Below are 24,331 nucleotides of genomic sequence, written 5' to 3' on the forward strand. Positions count from 1 at the left end.
TAAAATCAAGGCTTCCACTGAAATCCCAGCACGCAGCTCCTGAGCTGCAGACAGGGAGGTAACAGGGAGGGAGTTTGGGCAGCCTTTGGGGGCAGGGGCTGTGGGTTCCCTCTTCATCAGGGCTCCGTGCTGAGGGAGACAGCACTTGCTGAGCATCCCAAGGGCAGCTGTAGAGTCCGTGGGAGTGGATCAGCAACAATTCTCTCCTGAAATCACCACGTTTCTTTAAATATCTGTGCCCACCCGAGATGCGCCCGGGCAGCCTCGTTAATCCCTCGGCAGCTCAGAGCAATGGTTTGCTGTCCCTGGAACTCGCTGACGGGAGGGACCATGGGGAGGTTGCTCTGGTAGCACCCACACTTCAGTCCTCACACACCAGCTGTGTGGGTGGGGATGTCTCCATCTACTCAAAAGGAGCATTCAGGACTAGCTGACCCTGGCCCAAGAATCTGTCTGTTGAAGGATTCCTGCAGGCAACTTTTTTTCTTTTTTTTTTTATGGGACAGGCTGATTTCGGAAAGGAACAGAGGAAGCAGAAGCTGTTTGGGGTGCCAACAAATTACAGACTGGTTTGGGTTGGAAAGGACCTTAAAGTTCATCTCATTCCACCCCCTGCCATGGGCAGAGACACCTTCCACTATCCCAGGTTGCTCCAAGCCCTGTCCAACCTGGCCTTGGACATTTCCAGGGATCCAGGGGCAGCCACAGCTTCTCTGGGCACCCTGTGCCAGGGCCTGCCCACCTTTACAAGGAAGAATTTCTTCCAAACACTTATCTAAAACTCCTCTCTTTTAGTTTAAAACCATTCTCCCTTGTAAAAAGCAAGGGGCACAACATGACAGCTGTAATGAAGATAAATTGGGGAGTATTATGATGACCCTCAGACCAAACCGAACTCAGCGTCTCCCAACCACACAAATCCAGGCGCTGTGTGATAACAGCAGCTCCTCCAAGACTGACAAATGATAATGACTCTCTGAAAGCAACACTTAAACCTCCTGGTGGATGTTCCTCCCATCTCAGCTTCCCACTGAGACAGATGTGATAGATTGGAACAAGCTGGAATTAAAGTATGAAATGGCATCACACCCTGAGCCTGCGGGAACGAGCGGGAACTGCGTCCTCCCTGACATGCCGAGCTCCTCACAGGGTGCTGGCTTGAATAACAATCACGGAAATCACAGTATTGAAGTCTCAGCACTGTGAATATCCCCTGATCTGTCTGCAATGACCATGAGGCCTATTAATTTGTGTATTTTCCCACTCGGCTTTTCCATGGGCTGTCTATACCAGCAACAACCTGAGCTGTGCCCACACATCAGTGCAGGCTGTGACCCACAAGTGCCTGAGAGGGAACTTAAACACTGAGAAACTACTCTGCAGCATTTCATGGCATCCTTTTATTTTCCTTAAGGAACTAAAATACAAGGAGCATTTTGATTAATTCAGCTCTTGAAACAATTACAGTCTGTTTAGTGCCCTTGAGTTATGGGTACAACTAAACATGGACTCACTGCTAAAAAAAGAAGCAATGTTACAAGACAATGCAAATCAAGGGAGTCCTTTGTAATAAAACAAGATATTCAGTCCAAGCAAGGGAAATTCTCACTTCTGAGGGCAGAAACAGCTTCTCAGAGAGGAAGGTCCTTCTTCCTAATATTACCTTTCTCTTCAGCTCAGTGACTCCAGTGGGCATTGTTTCTGGAACATTGTTTTTGCTCACCCTAGTAAGTGGGCTGGCCTTCATTATCTACAGGTGTTTGTAGTTCAAAAATATTACATAAGGCACGGAGGAAATTAACATTCAGGAATGATTTTGTGTCCGTTGTGAGCAAGGGAAAGCAGTAAAATAAAATCACATTATAAAATGGAATAGAATAAAAAATTAAATTATAAACTAAAACAGCAGTGAAGCTCTTTCATTTTAGGGAAAAGTGTATTTTTTCCTCAGACTCCCCACACTTCCCCTCCAGCTGAACTATAAACCCCAGTGGCTTTTACTGGTGACACTTTCCTACACTTAACTTTGAGCACAGGCAGCAAATGGACATGGAGAGGAATCACCAGTCATTTTGAGAAGGGAAGTGAAGGAAATATTGAACACCCCATCGATTGCAGCCTGTGGTGTGCAAAGTGTTGCTTTCATGGTGTTGTTCCTGGAGTGGGAATGGATGGGCACTGCCATGGGTGAGATCCTTCTGGGGCTCCTCGCTCACACTCAGCACAATCTCAGTGCGTTTTCCCTGGCTTACATCCCTGTCAGTGGGGTGGGAATCCAGCCCTTGGCTGATGGCTTCTTTTCCTGGGTGTCAGGATTGAGAACTTTATATTCTCTTTGCTTTTATTGTGCAGCCAGGCCTTTACTTGAGCCACATGTCAAAATTGAGGGTGTTTGCACATCAGAGCTGGGTAAATGCTGCAAAATAAAATCGATTTCTGCAAGTGGTTTTTGAGCTGGGAAGGGCAGGTACTTGGAAGCACTGGAGAGCAGCATTCCAGGGGATAAGTTTAGTCACTAACCAAGCTCATCAACTTTTTGGCCTTTTCTTGAGAATGCCTCAGTCAATTCACTGAGGGGGCTCTCCCCATCCCACCCCAAAATGTGCAACCTTCACCTTGGGATGTGAGTGGGGAGATCCCAACAAACAGGATCCCCGGGATGCTGCATCCATGCACGGGTGTGAGTGCCAGGGATGTCCCAGGGGTCAGAGTACAGCTCAGACCGTGGCTGCCTGGGCTGCAAACATGCTGTTAAAATCATGTGAAAAACTCATTCCTGCAATTTACTTCATCCTAATAAGTAAAGGATAAAGAGGCTCAAGGAGTGAATATGCATAAAAGACAGGGAAGGGGGAAGAAGGAATTTGCTTGTGCTGAAAAGCAGCAAGACAGTCACAAAGGGCAGGAATTCCTGTGCTGCAGCCTGGGTACAAAAATGCCACTTAGAGGGGTAGAAGTCCAGTGAGACTCCCAGCAAAAGGCCGATAAATTACACTTATTATAATGAAAGTTACCTTCACGTACTCATTTAATCAATTTTTTTAAATATAATCAATATTTTACAATGAGGGGAACTAAACAGCACAAATGAAGTTACTAAATGTCTAAATGTGACTGCCTGCACTGTTTGCTAGAAAGGTTTTACTCAAGCCACACGTTATCCCAAAGCTCTCTATCACTATATTTTATCCTCTCAAGCAAGGAAGAAACATGACTGGAAGTTTCTGCATTAAACTGTTCTCATCAGAAGTTGTTCTCTTTTTTGAAGAATGTCATACGTGAACAAAATGCACTGAAAATGTTCTACTCTATAAGGATTGTAACGATGTTTAAATTTTTTTCTGAAATTTTAACTATTATAATCTTTCTCACTTCAAAATTACTGCTGTTCTTCGAGCCATAAATCTTGCTTTTGAGAAAATTAACTCAAACTGTTCACAAATAAATCTGGAAAAATATGAAAATGGATTAGGTTTTGGACTTACAAAAAAGATACCAGTAGAAAACGCCTTTTTTTTTGCTCAAAAATAATTTCCCACTGTTCAAAAACAGCTGTTTCCAAGGGGTTCCTTTCACTGTTGTCCCACATCCCATCTGGTGGGATCCAGGGTTCCAGGAGGTGTCAGGAGAAGAGTCTGTTCAGCTGAGAACACAAATCCATATCAAAGTCTGATACAAGCACAGAAGAGCAAAGAGAAGGAAACTGGATGGTCCCATTTACAACTCTGAAATCATTACAGAAATAGCCACAAAAGCTTAGTAAACAAGAAAGTGGAAAAGTACATAACAGTATCATTAAATCTCTTTTTATTACTATTTTAAACACTTTCATGATGCAATTTCAAAGTGTGTTTTCACAATTTTTTTTTAACATTTCATCTCTCTGGCACAAAGTGCTGGCATGGAAGATCCATCAGTCCTGACAGGTTTGTCCTTTAAATGCAGGTGATGCAGGCCTGGTTCATCTCCTGCTTCTGTAACAAAGAAAATCTCATTTAACTTCACCGTTTGTCCCTTCCACATGCTCCATGAATCCTTTAATTGAGGGTGATGGACGTTGTGTATGAACACATGGAAATAGGTTCTTGGTGCTGACACACAGTGGCATCCAAATCATTAAGATCTTGGCACCACTGAGAACTCCTTTATTAACAGAGAAATAAAATGGAAACAGAGGGAAATGCCTGGGTGTCTGAATCCATAATTCCCTCCAAAATGAAGAGAAACTTTGCAATGGTGGCAAAGGTCAGTGAAATGTTTGATTCTTCTGCTTGCATCAGTGGAAGGACAATCTGGGAAGCAAATATTTCCCTCATTCTCTTCTTTCAAGATCTCAAAAAAATTCTCTTGTCTTAGAAAAATGTGAAATTAATAGAATTGTATTATCTGAAAATCAAGGGATGGGAGCAGGAAAAGGTTTTTACCAATCCAATTGTTTCATGCAAGTCACATTAACTTGTTTCATTTTATTTTAATGTTTAACTTCCTTGTCAGTATACTCAAACCAGAGATCTGGGTTTTAAAAATCTCACACTGCAAACTGTAAAGTTAAGTACCTCAAAACCAAAGAAAACAATTTTGAAAATGTAAAAAAATTATAGATACAAACAACACTTTTTCTGATTGTTTGGTTTGATTTGAGTTTTCTGTCATCATTTTGAATAACCCACAAATAGTTTATTCCTGTTGGGTAGGAACTATTCAAACAGGAAAAATGCAGCTTTGGAGACTGCACCAAGCCTGGCTCTGAGCAGCAGCTGCACTCCCAGCTGAGCTGTTCTGTGGTAATGCAGGGACTGGGAGCTGGTTTGGTCCTTGGCTCTGGCCTGGACCTGGGCTCTCCCCTCATCCCTCTCTGGATGCCCAGGATTGTGGCAGGGCACCTGAGCACGGGGTTTGCCCAGTGCCACCACCCCAGCCCCGCTCCCCTGCAGCCAGCCCTGGAGCCCCTTTCTCTTTTATGCCTTTTTGACCACAAATCATCCATTTCAGCAGCTCCACAGGGTGATAATGAACCAGACCCAGGGTATCCCTTTGATCCCATTTCCATCCTGGGTGAAGCCAACCCCATCCAGAGGGACAGGAACTAAAGCCAGGCCACTGACACAAATCAGGGGATTTTGGTGTGCCCGAGTGTGTGGCTGCAGCTCTGGGAGGCAGGTACCAGGATTTGCACCTCCTGCCATCCTTCACCCAGGCACCGAGGAAACTCCTTCACCAAACAACCAACAGGAACATCCCTCCTTGGAAAAGGGAGGAACAGCCTGGCACGAGCAAAAGGGAAACACAATCAAAATAGAAAAGCAATGGCCACCAGCACAGCAGGGGAGCAGCTTTCTCCTGTATCATTGCCCAGAGCTTTATCCTAGAAATCAAATTTAAAAAGCATGGCAGAAACTTGCTGTTTCATTCTGGCCATGACTGTAACGACAACCAACATGAAAACAACTGTTTTACAACCATGGTGTACTCAATTTACACCTTCAGTCCCAAAATTACATCTGTAGCAAGACTCTGGCAGTGGCAGCTGGGCAAGGGCTCGGCAGATCCCTCGGGAAAGGCTCGTGTCACAGTGCAACCCCAGCTCTGACATCTGGAGTGTGGCAGGAGCATCAGATTCTCACTCAAAGATGGGATCATCACCTGATCCAAGATTGGAGCCCAACACTTGGTTCACAGACCACCTCTACTGCAACAGACCAGTGCAAGAACACCTTGGATTTGTGTTTCCACCTTTTAAAAGCTATGAAATAAATACCACAGTGTTCCTTGTCTAAGTCACATTTGTTGTGTGGCCACATAGGCCACGTGTTCATCTCTAGGAACACACTCTTCTATCATTACACTAGAAACCAAAATAATAACTGGAATAATCTGCCTTTCAAGATACTAATCATAGGAGGTTTTTGAGTTTTCAATCAGATTTGGTTGCTTCTGAAAGCTACTGATTTGAAAAAAATCCAGGATTGGCTCTCAATAACAGTGTCATTAAACCTGTACCTCAGCAAAGGCATTTCTTCTTTCATCCTTTATCTTTTGTATGCTTTGTTAAATTAGAAACTCAAATCAGCATAAACTGCTTGACAAGGGAAAGGGAGAAATGTATTCAGATTTCATCTGGTGATTGTGGCTCATTCGTTGCAAACAGCTCCTTCATCAATGCCATCAGGTGAATTATTAACCTCTTCCATCCACAAACAGAAAAATACCTTCAGGCCCAAGGAAGCAATGCCAGAGAAAAGGTTCCTTGGGTTATCTGCAGGTAACCTTTCATTCATGTCCTGTCACGGGACGGGACACAGCAAGGCTCACTCTGCAGAGGAAAATGCTGGAGGGGAGCAAGGCAGGGAGAAAAGCATGAGCAGGGAAGGGAGAAAAGTGTGTGATGCCCCCGGGGTAGACGTGGGGACCGTCCTGGTGGGAGCAGTGACATCCCGGTGTCCTTCATTGCTCCTCTGTGGCTCTGCCGCTGCCCAGCCACTCTTGGCAACACATGGTGAGAAAAGACCTTCCTGGGGAGGTGTTCCACCAAAGTGGCCCAAGTTGGCTCAGGGAAGACACTCCCAGAAACGAGTTCCTGCTGCTCATCCTCCAGAGCAGCAGCTGCCTGCCAGGGTGGAACCGCCAGCGCTCCTCCCAGGCTACTCCAGCCAAACCTCATCGGTCAGCTCCCTGCTATCAGCTCCACAGAGCCCAGAGAGGGCCTGGCACTCCTCCAGCCCCCGGGGTGCACCCTGACATTGGTGTGACCAGCAGTTCCAGCAGAGCACTGGTTTTGAGCAGCCAGGGAGCAGGCACAGAGCAGGTAATGAATGCAGCTCCTGAGCAATTAATTCAGCACATAAATAGAGTAGCAGTCAGCAGGTGCTTGCTGTTGTCCCTTCTAGTCGCCCCTGAGACTGGTGTCCAGGCTCTGCAACAGGTAAGAGAAGCATTTCTGGGAGCAGGCTGTGGGAAGGGAACTCTTGGGTGTGCTGGGGGGAAGGATTTTAATCTGGACTTTCTTCTAAGCAAAGGGTTATCATGGCAAATAAAGCCAAAAAAGACAACAGAAAGGCTCTGGTAGTAATGGGAGGAAAGGCAGGGAGGACAGGTAGAGGAACTTGCTGGGAAGGCTGGAAAACAAAGGGTAAATGGGGTATGTTGGCAAATGAGGATCAAGGCCAATTCATGTTGTTTTAAAATGTATGGAAGGAGTCAGAAGCAAAAATTAGTTAAATCAAATGAGAGATAAAACAATAAAATAAAGTAATCCAGGTGTCTCCCCAGCCTCTCACACCCAGGGGACACTCCCCACAGCAACAGCAGCAGCACTTCACCAAACTTCACAGAGCCCCCCAAAACTCAGATCCTTCTGCAAGGAGGGAAGTTCTGTGACAGCCCCTGGTCAAGCAGAGCAAACATTTATTACAGAACTCAAATCATCCCCTATGAACCCATGCAAAAACAGCACCTTGCTTTACACGAGCTCCTTAAATCATACTTTGTATTTTGCTTTTATATCAGACTGCTGGGAGTTTTGAGAATAAGTAAGAAACCACAGAACTTCCTCTTTGGCCTGTGTACTTTTTAAGAAATTAAGTAATTCCTCAAAGGTACCCCAAAAAAATCCAGCATTGGGAAATTTTCCCAAAAGTGTCAAGACGGATTGGAGGCAGCCACGATGCCCTGTTTACCTCAGAGCTGCTCCTCCCTGGGAGCAGCCAGGGAGGGGGACCTGGACATTCCCACAGCTCCTGCACCAGCTCCAGTCCCAGATGCTGGACTGGTCATGGTGGTGTTGCTCGAGGCAGAAGTGACCATGTAGATTTGTTTCTTCATTTCAAAATGAATCTGCTGACAGAGGCAAAAGCAAAGGGCTGCCAGGAACAGAGGGATCCTCAGCTGCACCCACCATCACCTCACTGCTGAAATGATTCATTTTCTCCCAAAAAACAGACACCAGCAGTGGGGCTGTATCAGGCTTTGAGAAGTACTCCACAGCTTGGGAGGGAAAAAAGAAAAAAGAAAAGGAAAAACAACAATAAAAACATGCTATAAACCAAATTCACTGTGCTGTTACACCAAGGCAAAAAATAATCTTTGAAATAAAAGTCACCAGTAGGCTGAGCCTTACACACTTGAAACAGAGGGTGGCTGTTTACAAACTGCTTTTACTGCTTTCAAATCCTCGTTTAGAGCAAGGGCTCAGTGGTCTCTAGTAAGGAGGTTTTCCTCTGCTTCTAACAGAAATTCCCATCTGCCTCATGGGTGTGATCCCAAATAAGGGCAAATAGGAAAATAAAGGAACTGTCCCTCCCTTTAACACAATCAATACAACGGCCAAAAACCAGCATGTATTTAATAAATGCAATGTAGATTGCTTTATTTGACCTTCTGTTCACAAAATAATTTTATTATATGTATGAAAGCAGCATACAGGCAATAAAATTATGAAAACATTCACAATACATAAATACACAGACCTGATGCAGGATGTATATAGTTTGTTAGACTTTAAATTTTTTTTCCTCTCAGTTCTCTTTTCCTGACAACACATTTTTCTTTGATATATGTTATGGAAAAGTTGCTCCAAAGGGCATTTTCTCGCATTCAGAAAAGAAATGGATTTCTTTGAATGCTGCTGAATATTAACACCCAGTGCTCCTGTTGCTAATGCTCACTGATTGCTTTTGGCATTACAGAGGGAAAGCAGCAGGGAAGGACAGTGGAAAAGTAGCAGGATTTTTTAATTAAACATTGGCAACTTTTTGGGAGTTCACAGGAGGATTTTGAGATGGAGGCTGCAGTTCCATCCGTATTCAGAAATGTTTTAGTCCAAAATGGTAATGAGGCACTATTCCTTATTGATTGGAGTATTGACATGGCAATTACTAAACTGTAATGTCCTCCCAGCTCCCAGAGTAAAGCACCAGGTACCTCAGGTTTTAATTCTGACTGTGATAGAGGAGCAGACAGACAGCAGGGTCCGGGTGCTCCTGCAGGAACACCGGTGATAACGAGGTTTTTGGCATCCTTCCTACCTTTATAACCCAGTGTGTTTGTTCAGAAAAGATATCCAAGACTTGAAATAAGAAAAGTCTGAGAAAGCCGTTTATCTTACATAAATACAAAACACGATATACTAAGAATTGTTATCTAAGAAGCTTTTCTTCCCAAACTGGATTCTTCTTAAGGTCGTAGTCATATTTAAGGTATTTACAGATCCACAAATGTGACATTCTAGCAAAGTCTCTGTAACATGAAACTTTTTAAAAATAAATAGCAGCAATTTCTTTTCTTTCTATAAGGGAAGAGAATTCGCAACTCAGTCAACTCTGGTCCTATCTTTTGAAAGAAATCCCACTTAAAAATAAAAAAAGCCCACAAGCAAACAAACTCCACACAGCATCAGTTTTGTTGATTCCTTCATTTCTTGCTGAGCTTCTGAACATTCCTCCATTCCCCTCACCAGCTCTCGAGACTATCAGAGCTTGTAATAAAGTGCTGACTGGTTGACTGGTCAAATGCAGTTATGACACTCCAAAAATATCCCATTATTTAGACATCTTAAATAACATAAATAAAGCTAGATCTGTTATAACATATGAAAAATATCAATTTAAAACAATAAATAAATAAAACCAGTATCAACATATTACCTCCCAAAGCTTTAAAAATAACCATTCTCATTATAAGGCTCAATTATTTGTCAGAAATAATTTTAAGAAGGCATCTACCTACCTTTACAATCCCTCAGTCTTTAATTAGGACCTGTTAACACCCACTATCACAAGACACAGCAATCTTTTAACTTCTAGTAAACATTAATCTTTAAATACTCAACATTTATCTTTTGCCTCACTTTTAGCTAGAAATTGGTTTCTCTGTACAGAGAAGAAGCAACATTTTCTTTGTAACTGCACTGCATCTAAATTTGTAGATTTTCCTCAGTGCGAACAGTACAGTTTAACATCCTTTTTTATAACCAATTTCCAGTATCTTTTTCTGTTTATTGTTTGAAATGTTAAATTTGCTCTGAATGCCAGGAAAATTGATTCTGGGCTTGGTGTAAATGTGCATTTTTCTCCCTTAGAGCTTAGGTTCTCACCAAAGAAATCTTGTCTATCTTTTTTTTTTCCCAAAAAGATTATTACAATATACACCATTAGGTCTTGCTGAGTAAACCTTACTGTTCAGGTTTTATGCTGCCCATTCTGTGTAATGGGATTGATCTTTTCCAAAGAAACATCAGCTTCATAATCCAAGATACCAGACAGTGCTGGAGACATTTTCTCCAAGGTCTTTGACAGTTCACCCTCTTCTTCCTTTTTAAGAGGTTCTTCTTCCGGGCAAATAATTGCATGTGGGATCAGATAAACCAGATTAGACTCTTTGGGGCTGGACCCTTTGGGCTCGTGTTGGCTGGAAAAAACCACTGCCCCGTTGTTGTTAATGCTGACAGTCTCGATGGCATTGCCAGACATGGGGCAGAGCTTGTAGCAGCCCAGCAGGGTGGAGAATGCCTTGCGGAAATCAGCGTTGAAGGCATAAATGATGGGGTTGAGGGAAGAATTTGCCCATCCAAACCATACAAAAACGTCAAAGGTGGTGGAATTAATGCAGAAAGCCTCTGCTCCCTTGGATGGCTGGGTCGGCTCGCAGAAGGGAATCATGCAGTTCAACACAAAAAATGGCAACCAGCAGCACACAAACACCCCCATGATCACCGAGAGAGTCTTTAACACCTTTGTTTCCCTCTTGAAGGACATTTTGAAGTTGCTCTCTGGCTGCTGGCAGTCCATGCTGCTCCTGTTGCCGCCCGGGTTCTGGCAGTTCTTGGCATGCACTGCTGCTCTCTCCAGAGCCGAGATGCGCCGGATTTGCTTCTGAGCAATCCGGTATATCCTGGTGTAGGTTACTATCATGATGGCCACGGGGATGTAGAAGCTAATTAGAGAAGAGGAGATGGCATACATCCTGTTTAGGCTAGAATCACAGTTGTCCATGCTTACACCCTGTAAGCTGGCATTGAAGTCCAAAAAGCTCGTGGTCGTAGCCTTGTGCCAGTTCAGCTGCACTGGGATGAAGGAGATCAACACGGACAAAGTCCACGCCACGCTGATCATAATGAAGGCTGCCCTGGGGGTCATTTTCCTCTCGTACCTAAATGGGCTGGAGATGGCCCAGTATCTGTCCACACTAATGACACAGAGGTTTAAGATGGATGCTGTTGAGCACATAATATCAAAGGCCACCCAGATGTTGCAAAATGAACCAAAAGGCCAGAAACCAGCAATCTCGGCCACAGCTTTCCAAGGCATGACCAAAACTGCCACTAAGAGATCTGACACAGCCAAGGAGATGACAAAGAAGTTGGTCACCTTGGACCTGAGGTGGCGAAACCTAATGACAGCTGCGCAGACCAGAGTGTTTCCCAGCAGCGTGGAGAGGATCAGGAGCGAGAGGAAGCAGCCCGTGAGGATCCGAAAGGAAGAGGAGTCCCTTTCCACCAGCAACCCTTCCCCGTCCATAGTGGTGTCGTTCCAAGTCATAGTTTCTCCTGAGGGAAAATCATATCATGATTTTCATGACGACATCAACTCCTCTCCTTGCAGAGATCAGAGACATCAGACGTCCGTTAATTACTCATCACCAAACAGACCAAAGGTCCTTTCCTACAGTCCCTTCGCCCCCGGACGGACCTCACCCTCTTTGAATCATCCTGAACAACATCCTGAAAGCTCTACGAGCAGGAGCTGAAAATGCACAAACACAGTCAACCCTACAAACAGGGGCTTTTAGCAATCCCTTCAGAAACACACTGCACCACCCCGGCATGGAGTAGCCTAACTCAGACAGCTCACCTGTAAATGTTCTGCTGCTGTCCTCTGCAAACACACCCCACACACAGCAAAGCAATCACTTTTCCATGCTTGCATCTATTCCCACTTAAATAGACTATTGATCGAGTGTTTCCAGTGTCCACTGCACCAGCCCTTCATATTTACTGAAGCGTATTAGACAAGGTGCCTTTCCTCTACTTCCCTAAATGTCTCACTGATGAAACACGCCATCCTTCCTCCTCGGTACATTCCTGTTACAAAATGCACCAGTTCTCTGTTTCTTGGCAGTATCAGAAAGCAAATCTTCACTTTGTTTCAAACTGGTTTACATTTCCAAGACAAAATAAATTAACATACAGTAGGTGTGTTTTAAAGGTTTTCAGTAAGAAGCAGCTCAGGTTATTTAGTTTGACTTAAACAAGAAATGCTGGCTCCTACCTTTCACCTCTGATTCCCTGTTTGCTCTGGGATGCAGGGCCGTCTCTCCTCCTGTTTTAGTTTTGGAATTGCATAGCAAATCTTATATACAAAACCAACACAGGAACACTGCATTGCATCGTGTATGTGGGTTTTTTTCCCTGAAAGTGTAAATTGGCAGGGGAGAAGTAAGAGTTGGACCATCAGGAGTTAGTTTTCAAGGGAGCAGCAGGTCTGTGCCGTCGGACCTTGCGTGACGGACCCTGCTGGTGTGTGCCCAGCTCCCTCCATCCCACGGCCCCTGCTGATCACTCTGCAAACTTTGTTGGCCGGATCAGTCCCAGTCGTACTTTGTACATCCCGTTGAAGCGGCACATCAGGGCAAATCATCCCAGGCAAAAGGCACGGTATTCCCAACACTGGCAAGAGTCGATTACCAGTTTTTTCTTCTGTCGTTTGCCGGATGAAGAAAGAGGCGAGAGGAGGAGAAGGACCCGAGTGACCTTCCCTCGGCCACGACGCCGGCGATGCCCGCAGTGGGCTCCTCTTCCAGCAGGGACGAGTCGCTTTAACACTCCGCTGCCAGGTTATAGCTCTCCATAACTACTCCGGAATAATCCCACCTCCTGCTGCGCTCCAGGGATCGGGTCCAGCTCTTACCATGCTTTTTCCCTCTCGGAAAGGCGCAGGCGGAGGCAGCTTCTCACACTCTCCCGCAGCCCGCCCCGGGCCGCGCATCTCCCGGCTTCCTTCTGCCCGGGGCAGGGCTCGGCAGCATCGCCCCTCCAGGAACGCTCTGTCTGCCTGGCGACTCCTTCCTAAAGGATTAAGATAAGGGAATGACAGGCACGGAGGCACGCAGAGGGCAAAAAGCCACCCCCCTTCGCCTCCTCTAACATCTTCGGTCGGGCGCCGCTTCTTCTGGGCAGCTTTTCCTGCCTTCCTGGGGAATAACGTCCCGGGCAGCCGGGGCGAGAGGCAGAGCGGGGCTCCGGGAGCGGCTCTGGTGGAGTTTAGCGCAGCCGGGATTACTTTGCCCGAGCTGCGGGACGCGCGGGGCGCTGCGAGCCGCGCTCGGTGCACTGATGCGGACAGTGAGTACCGGCCCCGCGCCTCCGCGATGGGCGATGCTCGGGAGGGGCCGCGGGGCGAGGCACCGCCACCCGGGGGAGCGGCGATAGCCCGGGGCACGCTCGGGAGCCGCTGCCGGCACGGCGGGGCAGGGGCCGGGGCTGGGGGCTCGGCCGGGGCAGCGGTCCCTGCGCACCGCCCCCCGCCTGGCGCAGCCCCCGGCTCCCGGCGCAGCCGCGGCCACCGGGCTCCCTCTCCTGGGCGGCCGCGGCCCCGCCGGGGGTGGGCACGGACGGGGGGCAGCGGCCGCACGCGTCCCGCACCGCTCCCAGCCCGGCTGACACCGGGATCGGCATCGTCATCCTGTGGGCAGGGAGCGGGGAAAACCCACGGACGGGTTCCGCATCCCGACGGAATCGTGCGGGCTCAGGCGAGGGCACGGAGAGGAACAAACAGTGCGGAGCCGCCGGAGCCCCGAGCGGGCACCCCCGAGAGCAGGGACAGCCCGTCCGAGCAGACCCGCAGCTCCCTCCAAAACCTCTTGGCAAAAACCCTCCCCGTTCGGTAGTGAGCACCAAAACCGGAGCGGTTGTTCCTCAAATCCTTCTTCCTACAAAAGGGTCTTTTCTTGCTTACCTTAGCTGCAACAGGCAGGGAAAGATGAACATGCTGATTTGCAACTTTTGCATAGGAATCTTACCCCCAAAAAAATCAGAAAATAAATATAAAACACGTCACAGGGCGGTTTAAAAACCTCCTAGAAGAATAAATACTGTCACTAAGTTGTCAACATAAATTCTGTGGGGTCCAGCACTTGTGAAGTTGCTTTTGAGCCATCTATAATTTCTCATAATGTCACTTAAAGCAGATACAGTGCTAAGCTAATCTTGACTACTTAACTGAAACACTTGTTTTCCTTTCCCCTTCTCTTTCTTTTTTTATAAATTTTAACTGCTTCTCACCAAGTTCTCATCCCGCCCTCCCCCTGCTTATTATCCTGTCCTTTAATCATCATTCATCCCCAGAGGAGGGTGAAAATAGACAAGAAAATGAATCCTGTGCTGTTTGGTAATCGAGATCTCTAATGAAACTCACTGTGAGTTTTCTTTTTCTATTTTCAAGATCCTTTTTCTCTTGTCTCCTGTTCTTAAAGCTCCACACAGGTGAGGCTTAGTGCACGATAATTATTTTCTGCAAAGGTAGCGTGTTCCTGTTTTTCCATAGAAACCCTGGGCTGAGGGGAACATTGCCTGCATAAGAAGCCACTGAGCACACTTGATTTTATTTGCAACAACTTCCAGAGGCTCTCCTAAAATGACTTTCGACCACAGCCATCCTGGATTGTTCCAGGAGAAATCCCAGCATGTAATCACCCAAAAAGCAAAATTTTTGAGGAATATTGGAGAGAAATGCTGAGGTACACATTGCAGAGGAGAGAGAAGTCTGCTCTCAAGAATCTGCTTATCAGCTCATCCAGCGAAACCTTCAGTTCGTTTTTACCAGGGAGTGGCCTTTCCTGGGGAAGAGGCTGGATTCAGCATTGGAAGAACCTAATGCTGCTCATATGAGTGAGGGTTTCGTTTGAATCTGACATTAAAAAAAGCCTTTTGGATTCTTACTCACAGCAGCTTGTAGACTCTCACAGCCCTTATTTTTTTTGGCAATTCAAGTATCAGTTTCAGAAGCCAGAGCCTCTGTCCTGTCTCTTCTCCAAGTTTGTGTGACCAGTCCAGGGATGAATGAAAGGTCTGGCTCAGCCCTGACTGAAAAGCCCTTTCAGCAGTTTCAAACACCAGGAGTTCATCCAGGGCACCCTGCTGTACCCATTTGTCACTCCAGCTAATTTATGAGCTTTAAAAACTTTCACGACTTAACACTCATACCCAGGTGAGGAACAAAAGGGAAATCCACTAAACTCCTATTATTATTTAGTTAAATTTAACAGTAGGATTAGGCAGCAGATTGCCACGACTCTGGGAGCGAGTTACACGAGTGTTGGGTCATTTTTCCTCTTGCTGCTCTCTGGCCAAGCTGTCCCCAGCCAGTGCGAGCAGGATCAGCTCTGGTCCAGCTCTGGACTTGCCTGAAACTGTCAGCAACAGGATGATGGTGCAGATGTTTCCTGGAGATTCAGAAACAGTCACAGAGCTTGTTAAATTTCTCCCTGGGTACCCACATGAAACAGCTGCTTAACTTTATTTAATGCTTTTCAGTCACTACTGACTGCTGCTGGAATCAAAGCAATGGCCAGCAAAGGAAAGCTTTTGTGTCCCTATTCCCACCTGCTCCTCCCAGGAGACTCTGGCTGGAGAAAGTCCTACCTGGTCCATATGAAGATTTAAAAATATAAATACTGAGTAGCACTTTGATCCAAATGATCTTAATTCAAGCAGAAATTAGCTACTGGAAGATCAAGTCTGAGTAGAACAAAGCCCAGATCTTGCATTCAGAGATGAATATGTTTTAACCTACAAAATAGTGCACACACTAGATCTGGAGAGAAGCATCTGAATTTACAAAATGTATTACAGTACATGGATATCAGTTGTACTCACATCACCCTCAGGATGACTTTTCATGTCTGCAAGCATGGGATCTACTAAACATGAAATCAGCTGAGGCATATTATTGGAAATAGTGTCTAAAAGAGCTGTCAGATTTGTAAATAACTGGTTATGCTAATATCCAAGATAAATTTAGCCTCAATGTAACCTTCTTGGAAAAGTCAAGGGTTCCTGGAAATCAAACAGCTCTGAAGTCTTTTAAAGATCAGTGAAGCACATTGTTTAAATTGATATTATCATGTTGTGCATTCCATGAGGAAAACCACAGCAGTCACTACAAAAGCACAGAGCAAAGAGTGGCAGCAGAAAAAAACCATTGCTAACATCTCCAAGGATCTCAAGCTCACTCTTGAATGATGAAGATCCATCAGCAGGGAGAAAGGATCAGTGAGAGAAATGATTTCTAGTCCCCAAACGCTAACAACAAGAGGCCTAAATATTCAGTATTTGAGTGTGGGTACTTTTTTTTGACTGTAGATTACAGTCACTGCAGCTGGCCCTCAGTGCCTGGTGGATTCAGCACGGCTGATCTCAAAAAGCACATGTGCAGGTTGTCTTGTGAACTATTTTTCTAATGGCAGCCACGGAGCATCCCTAGGTATCAGGTCACTGGTGAAGTGTGTGAGGAAATTTGAACACTGGCAGGGAAATGGAAAATCAAAAAAGCCCTGAGAGAAACACCATGTCTGAAAGTCTGAATTTAAATGACTCGTTTGAGGGGGCTCGTTCAGGCTGGACACAGAGGGCAGTGCAGGAGAGTATAAATGGGAAGGATTTGCTGTGCAGTGCTACTGCTTCCCAGGATCTGGAGCTCATGCACTGGCTGCAGGGTGCTCAGAAGGCAGGACCAGGCACTGCTGCTCCCCTGGCATCTCCCCTGTCAGGCACTGATGCATCAGCACAGCCCCACTCTGTGCCAGGAGAGCCCAACTCCACCCGTGGGCCACAGCGGATGGAGCCTGCAGAAAGGATTTCTGCTGTGGGAGATCAGGCAGCAGCCTCTCAAAAGGCAGCCTCGTGTCACACCCAGGCTTTAGGAGTGCTGGAAAAGCATTGTCTGGTTGTTCCATGTTCCCCTCCCAGCCTCCTCCTGCTCAGAGCCTGTTCAGGCTCTGCTCCCCTCTCCCTCCCTCACCAGTGATCCCTCTCTGCATCTGCCCAGAGCAGGTTTCAGCTGGAACCAACCCCCCCCCAGATTTTACAACAAAATGGCTCTTTTTGGAGAGATGAGGAAGACAGGAAAGAAAGAGAAGTACCAAACCTGCTGCCAGAGATCCAAGCAGAAGCTGTCACCTGCACAGTCCCCAGCCCCAGGAGCTGTGGGTATTTAAACTCAGTGTGATGCTGCCAATAACTGTGTTATTTAATCTGCAGAGCTCATGCAGTGACTTTTTATGGGGTTTTTCCAGTTCCACCCACTCACTCCCACAGGACCAGAGAAAGAACAGTTTCCCAAAAGGAATACTTGGAGTGACCTTCCTGTTGCAGCTCGACCTGCTCCTTCAATCCAAAAGCCATTTACTGGATCTTAAATCACCCTGGAAATTGCTTGAGCAGGGAAACTTAAAATTTCCCCCCTTCTCTTTCTGGGATTTCCATCTGCCAGAGATACGGGGCAGGAGAGGGATTACTGCCCTGCCAACACTTCCCTCCAGAGTGGGTAGAGAGCCAAACTGCAGAGGATGATGAGAATAAATTAGAGCTGAGAGGAGAGCTCTAAGGAAAGGAAAATGCATCCTCTGACTGCCTCATCCCTGCGGCACAGCAGAACAGTGCCAGGAAATCCACAGCAAGCCAACGTTTCATTAAAACCTAATCTACACCAACAAATACAGAACACCTCCAAATTTCTGATCATTTCACTGACAAGTAGACACTGGATGTACTTCTGAGTTTTATACTTTAATCTGTGTAAATAAAAACCCTACACAGCTGATTGCTAAGGACTTGCTATATGAAATGGCTCATAAAGTAGTAAGTCAGCAAAAAAATACAGCCTGGGCCATTCCCGCCCAATTTAGGCTTTATTTGCATATGCATATTTTTTACTACTGTACAGCTTTAATTTTTTCTTTCACTCCACACTGGATGGACATTTTAGGCCCTCAGAAAAAAAAAAACTGAATATGTGAATCAAAAGAAGAGTCACGGAGAAAATGACAGCAGTTTTCATGTTAACGATGGCTTTGACATATTAATTAGTATCTCAGAGATGAAATAAAGCCAGTGATACCGAATGATTCATTAGAATGAAATTAATCTGAGGAATAATTAATTCTGAGGGGATGGAGAAAAAGAATACAAATAGATATATTAGCAGCAAAACTCTTCAGCGATGAGTGTGACAGTGATTTCTAGCAGCAGTGGATGAGACTGCAGATAATACCATTTTCTCAGCAGATGGCTTGGTAGGTGGCACTCTCCCTCCTAAACTGCTCTTACAGATTTACTCCTGAGCTGCGTGCCAGCATCAAATAGATCCTTACCCATATTCCAGCCCAGCCCCTGATTGATGGATGGCAAAGAAATGTTTAACAGAAAAACTATTTAAGAGCAGATTTTTGTGGGTTTCTGGTGCAGGATGTGATGATAAAGAGTGTGCTTGGTACCTACAGCAAGTGGACAATAATTTGCCCTACATCTGATTATTAAATCCACATTATTACACATCGAGCATGGTCAGGCTCCACAGCCCTGCCAGTGGCAGGCTACAAATCCTTGAATTAAAGATAATTAAACTAATACTTACCAAAAAGTTAGAGGCATCACTTCTTGCTCATAGTGAAGGCTGGCAGCAGCATTTCAGCACCACAGGGAGCCACAGAAGCTCAGCCAGGGCTCTCTGCAAGGGGAGCAGCCCCACAAAGCCCACGGAGCACAGCAGGTCCAGCTACAGCAGACAGGGTCAAGCAGCAGTCCAGCAACGACCTGACCTCTCCAAATGTGCCAGTCGTGCAGCTCTGCTGCCTCAGGCAGCATTTTCCCATCTGCACCTCCCCAGACAGCCCTGCTGCCGTTGTGATGTTGCAGTTCCACCCTCAGATTCTGGGATTAAACTCTTCTCCAAGGCTGCTTGTCAAAGTCAAATCACACAGTCTGGGCTTGATGGCAGTCAGAAGCATCCCACCAAGTTCAACAAAACACTGGAACAATATTCCAAATGAGAATCTGTACCAAGGTCTAAACCTTGGGCTGCTTCACTCCTCCTGAAGTAACTTTCATTCAAACTTTTGAAAAACCCTGTGAACCAACTACCCCAAACTATGATGTTATCCCAAACCCACTCTCACCCTTGCTCAGCTGGATCTGTTATCCTGCCCCAGCCTCCATGCCTGTCCCACCACATCAGGCAGAACAGTTTTTTCCCCCTAACATGAGTAACTTCTCCCTCATTACATCCTGCTTTGATGTCCTTGGCTTTTCCCTGCCCTGTTGCTGAGACAGTCTCTAGCAGGCTGTACTTTCCCAGGCTGGAAATGTTCCCTTGAGTTTCATTATGCACTTGTCAGAATCTGTCCCAAGGTCAGGGGCCTTCCAAAGCACCCAGTTCTCCCTGCTCCCTTCCCTCAAAGCTCATCAGGGCTCAGCTTCACTAACACAGGCATCCAGAGTCTCTTCTCAGTCCATCAAACCAGTCCTCTCCATTCAGGAGAGGCTAAAACCAGGGACGTCTTCCAGGTATAAGTTCCATGTCAGTAGAAAGTTCCCTGGTGCTTTCTAGTAATTGTGTACTATTTATAGGAATTCCCTTCTGCTTTCCCAAAGTTCTCTTCTGCTCTTTAGAAATTTGCCACAGCCTTCTAAGAACTGTGCATTTCCTTCTAGGATTCCTCCACTGCTTTATAGCAATTCCTCCTTAATTCATAGGAAATTCCCTCCACCTTCCTGGGAATTTGTAGCAAATTTTCTCAGAACTCACATCACATTTTGCTTTCCTGGGGTTCTCCCACAGCTTTTTAAGAATTCAACTTTCCTTGCTAAGGATTTCCCATAATTTTTCCACAAGCTACATGTCATTTTCTAGGACTTTCCTGTGTTTTCCTAGACATTTTCCATACCTTTCCAGGAATTTCCTGCTGCCATGAATCTCTCACTGCTCTCTAGGCATTTCCATCAGCTTTCAGGTGTATCCACCAGGCTGTGACATGGTATCAAGGGTTGTCCCATGCTGGTTGTGCTGCTGTGTGTTGTCACGTGCCAAATGCTATTCCCAGTTGTTCTGTGGTGTCCTGTTTTGTCATATATGGCATATTTTGTCATTGTTGTGCTGGCACACCTCGATCTCATATTTTTAACTATTTTATAAAGCCACGGGAAAGGCTCAGGGGTGAAAGCAAAGGATTAATCAATATCTGGTCCCTAGACACTGATGAAAAAAAAATGTCTGGTCTGTTTGAAGGAGTTGTGAGACCCTGTGTCCTGTGGGATGTTCCTACACCTCCTCTTGCCCCTGCAGGTGTATTTTGACAATCCAGATCACTCTGCTTGGTCAGGGGTCTTGCTGCCAAAAGCAGCTGGCATGGATCTTTCATGGCAGCAAAGATCCCACATGAGACATTTATAAAATAGCCACACCATAGAGGAAATGGCTTCCTAATCGCCTTGAAAGGCTGGTTTATCCCTTTAAACACAGCTTTACTTCCCTTCTAAACACAGATTGGCTTTTCATCTTCATTCCCTTCCATTCTTATCTGATATAACTGTACATCTAGAGAAAGAGGAAAATTGAGTATGCATTAATTTAGCTTGGCACAGTAGAGCATGAGTAACCTAGAACTGAGTTCAAATATTGCAGATGGAGCCAAAGCATTTAAGTGATTTTGTAAGTAACACTCTATCAGCTTATGTAAGAGTTTTGTTACAATTTATATTGCCAAAAAATGTTGTGTTACTTGCCTGTTTGATCAAATTTCCCAAGGTAATAGTTTATTCCTTATCAGCTGAGACTGGGAAAACAGGGTGGTGGTTTTTTTGGTATACTGACACAGACTCACAGAAATCGCTGGCTCATTTACAAAAACAATCCTTGAACTCCCTCAGACTGTACTGATGTCCCAGTCTGGAATTTGGATCTTCTACATAAAATTAATGGATATTACGTCAGGAAACCACAGGAAATGCTGGATAAATGCGGTTCACCTCACCCAGCACTCTGCTCCGGATAGCAAAACCCAGCACGAAGCCTTCACAGGCACCTCCCATTGAGTGCTAATGAATAATTCCCAGAAATGCTGCTGCTTTCTTCTGGCAAACCCCTGATAACAGCCAGCTTGGTGCCAAGGCCAGTTCCTGACATCACATTCCAGGGCCAGCCTCTGAATACACCCCAGATCCTTGCATGTGCCCTCTGGAACATCATCACATCATTCCCCACTGCTCTACAACTACTTTTTTCATGGAGCAGAAAAGTCTTGACATCTCCCATGCTTGCGTTCACTCTGACTGCACTGTTTTTAACCCAGGGTTTGGAATTCCTGGTCCTGCAGTGCCACTTACTGGACATTTCTGTTCATAAAACCACATGCAGCAGCTCTACATTTACTCAGTTGATTCCCAGGGCTAATCTGAAATCGATAAAAACATAAAATACACCAATGTTCACTTCGGAATACATGAAAGCTTGAGGAAAGTAAATACAGAAAACTTCATTTCTTAGATGAGGCAGTAATTGTGGAGGAACAGAAATCTTCCTTTTCTGGTCAGTGTAGGGAAGAACTTTCCGCTGTAGTAGTCTGGGAATTCTTCCAGGTGGAAACACGCAGATGGTTAAATTCATCCCTCGTTCAACAAATGCATCTGGGAGTTTGCAGGAATCTTATTAATACATCCCTTGGAAAATAAGGCAACTGAAAGGAATGCTTCAAAAGGAGCTGGGGTGGGGCTTACTTGATTAATCCAGATGTACATTTTTAATACAGCCAAAAACATTTTAGTGTGAAAATCAGTGCAGATGAAGAAAGACATGGAGTGAGAGGTCAGATATTCCTTGTGACTACCCATATTCACCCATTTGCCCTTCAGTTTGTAGCTCACGAGTAACTGGTGGTGATTGCTCAGAGCCATCTCAAGCCTTTTCGGGATCCATGGCAAAATATCAGATTTGTTACTCAGCAATGGGAGAAATGACTCGTCCAGTGAAAGAGAGGTTCTGTAGCTGTTCAAAACCATCTGCACTGAGCACAGAGCAATGATTAACTCGTGCAGCTTTGCACGTAGCAACTCAGAGAAAGAATTTAGGTATTCATATATCCACATTAAATACTCTGCAAGCAGAATTTCAGCCGTGATGTGTGGTTTTAAATCGGATGAACAAGTTGGTATCTTTGGCATACAAGAAAATTATTAGAGGCAGAACACATCAGTCCTCAGAATGCAAACCATACAAAACAACACCAGTTATACCCAACAACAACTAATTTATTTCTCTGCACAACATCCAGCTGTTTCCATTTTCTGAACAAGATGGTTTTTGCCATGTTTTTTAGCAACAAGTGTTATGGCCAGATACCACCACAGATGTATCAGTGTTGGATCTGTCAGTGGTCATGGAGACTGGGATCTGACTGACAAGATTAAAAAGAATTAGACATTAGCAGGGAAATATATAAATTGTTCACGAATTTTGTTGTGAAGCGCAAGGGTATCAGTGCCAGTTTTTACTCTTTCATGATGGACTCTCACCTGGTATATTTGCACCTGCAATTGTCATATTTATATCTCTAAGATTTAAGTTGTGGAGCCACAGGAGAAATAGAGCAGGAGACATCTGAGATTGGATGTGGCTTGCGTCAGAATGAAGGCTGACTCTTAATTTTTTATTGAAAATCATGAACTGAGTTAACTTTGAGTTAAAAACTGAAAACAAACTCCAGCCTACACAATTCTATTTTATGAAAAAAAAATACGTGTAATTTCATAGAAGTTGAGTATTAACAGCAAAGCTTTCATCAGTAAGTGCAACTCCACAAACATTTGGTATCTGAGCAGAGTCATGGCTTTTTAATATAAAATTCCCACTCTGTATCCCACAATGAGCAGGGAGATGGAGCTCAGTCCTGTATCCAAAGAGCAGAAGAGTAGGATTGCTCTGCTTGCACAGCTGCCACCCCTCCGGGGATGAGACCTGTGGACAGAGCAGCGATTTTACAACAGGAATTTCAGCAGAGGAGCTGGATTGGGCTATAGATGGCACTTGCAATCCGTTCGTGAGATATTCTGGTCCACGAAAGACCTGAACGAGCACAGCTTGTGCTCTGTAAAAGGGCCGCAGGGGCCCCCCCTCCCAGGGGACTCAGGGATGGGATGGGATGGGATGGGATGCGATGGGATGGGATGGGATGGGATGGGATGGGATGCGATGCGATGCGATGCGATGCGATGCGATGCGATGCGATGCGATGCGATGCGATGCGATGCGATGGGGTGGGATCGGGTTCGGGTTCAGGTTCGGGTCCGGCTCTGCTGGGCTGGGCTTGGCCACGGCACAGCTCGGACCTGACCGTGCCGGTTCGGATCGGGTCGGGTCGGGCCCGGGCCGGTCCTGCCCTCACTGGTCGGGTCAGCTCAGCCCTCCCCGGGCCCCGGCCGGTACCGCCCCCGGTTGTGACCATGCCCCCGCCAATCCCAAATGTCCCCATCCCTATGCTCACCCTGTGCCCGCCCAGGGACAGTGTCACCTGCCGCGACACCTGGAATTAGCGGACCACGGGCACGAACGAGCAGGTTGCACAGGACTGATGAGAACTTAAGGGGAACTAAAAAAACCAAATTAGAAGGTTTGAAGTTCCTGGGCGTTTCTACTGTCGCAGCGGCCCGGCCACTCCTGGGAATAACAGAAAGAAGGAAAATGACCGTGGGGAGGCCACCATTTGTCCCAGTGCCGGTTTCCTCCTCCGCAGCTGCATCCAGAACATCATTACTGGGTGCCAGCAGCTTTGAATTGCTGAAATAGAGATGAAGGCACATCCTGCCCTGAAAACTGCTGCCTTCCCAGTGCCCACACCAGACACCAGGGTTATGGGCTGGGAGCCCGGCTGAGGAAGGGATGTCCCGCTCGAGTGTGAGCAGGGGGTGACAGTGACATGCGGATACTCCTTATCTGGCTGCTAACGCACTTTTTATCTCCTCTCCTAGGCGTGAGCGATGTGGCAAGCCTCTCGTACTTGAGCGACCTTCAGAGCGGCCTCCTGAGCCGGCGGTGCTGTCCTCACACACGGCAGGTTATTGTCCCTCATCGCCAGGTTTGGGGGCATTCGTGTGGCTTGGGTTTCTGATAATAACCCTGTGACAACAATCCAAATCCAGCGCAGCCTGGAGGAGACTGATGGGAGACCTCACCGTGGTCCTCGTATGGGTCACACTTAGGAGATGGACTCGATGATGCTTGGGGGTCCCTGACAACTCAGAATATTGTGTGATTCTGTGATTTTGTGGTCTGCAGCTTCCTCAAGAGGG

The 24,331-nt window shown here is 46.0% G+C and overlaps 1 protein-coding gene and 1 long non-coding RNA gene across 4 annotated transcripts; both read right to left on the reverse strand.

Moving 5' to 3' along the window:
• Positions 1 to 3,010: 3,010 nt before the first annotated feature.
• LOC125333554 lies at positions 3,011 to 19,658 on the reverse strand. Its single transcript, XR_007206914.1, has 2 exons — positions 18,627 to 19,658; positions 3,011 to 3,643 (listed from the first exon to the last, which is right to left on the reverse strand). It is a non-coding gene; the product is annotated as an uncharacterized LOC125333554 (long non-coding RNA).
• On the reverse strand, positions 8,328 to 13,462 carry DRD1 (dopamine receptor D1). 3 transcript variants are annotated; one of them, XM_048319493.1, is made up of 2 exons: positions 12,264 to 13,462; positions 8,328 to 11,542 (listed from the first exon to the last, which is right to left on the reverse strand). In XM_048319493.1, the coding sequence occupies exon 2, from the start codon at positions 11,532 to 11,534 to the stop codon at positions 10,176 to 10,178; it is 1,359 nt and encodes a 452-aa protein (XP_048175450.1). In that variant the 5' UTR covers positions 11,535 to 11,542; positions 12,264 to 13,462; the 3' UTR covers positions 8,328 to 10,175. The 3 variants fall into 3 exon arrangements, with proteins under 3 accessions (XP_048175450.1, XP_048175452.1, XP_048175451.1); XM_048319495.1 differs by having other exon boundaries at positions 8,328 to 11,590; XM_048319494.1 differs by having other exon boundaries at positions 8,328 to 11,738.
• Positions 19,659 to 24,331: the final 4,673 nt, after the last annotated feature.

The sequence above is a fragment of the Corvus hawaiiensis genome, chromosome 15 (assembly GCF_020740725.1).
Source record: "Corvus hawaiiensis isolate bCorHaw1 chromosome 15, bCorHaw1.pri.cur, whole genome shotgun sequence".
Classification (NCBI taxonomy): Eukaryota; Metazoa; Chordata; class Aves; order Passeriformes; family Corvidae; genus Corvus; species Corvus hawaiiensis.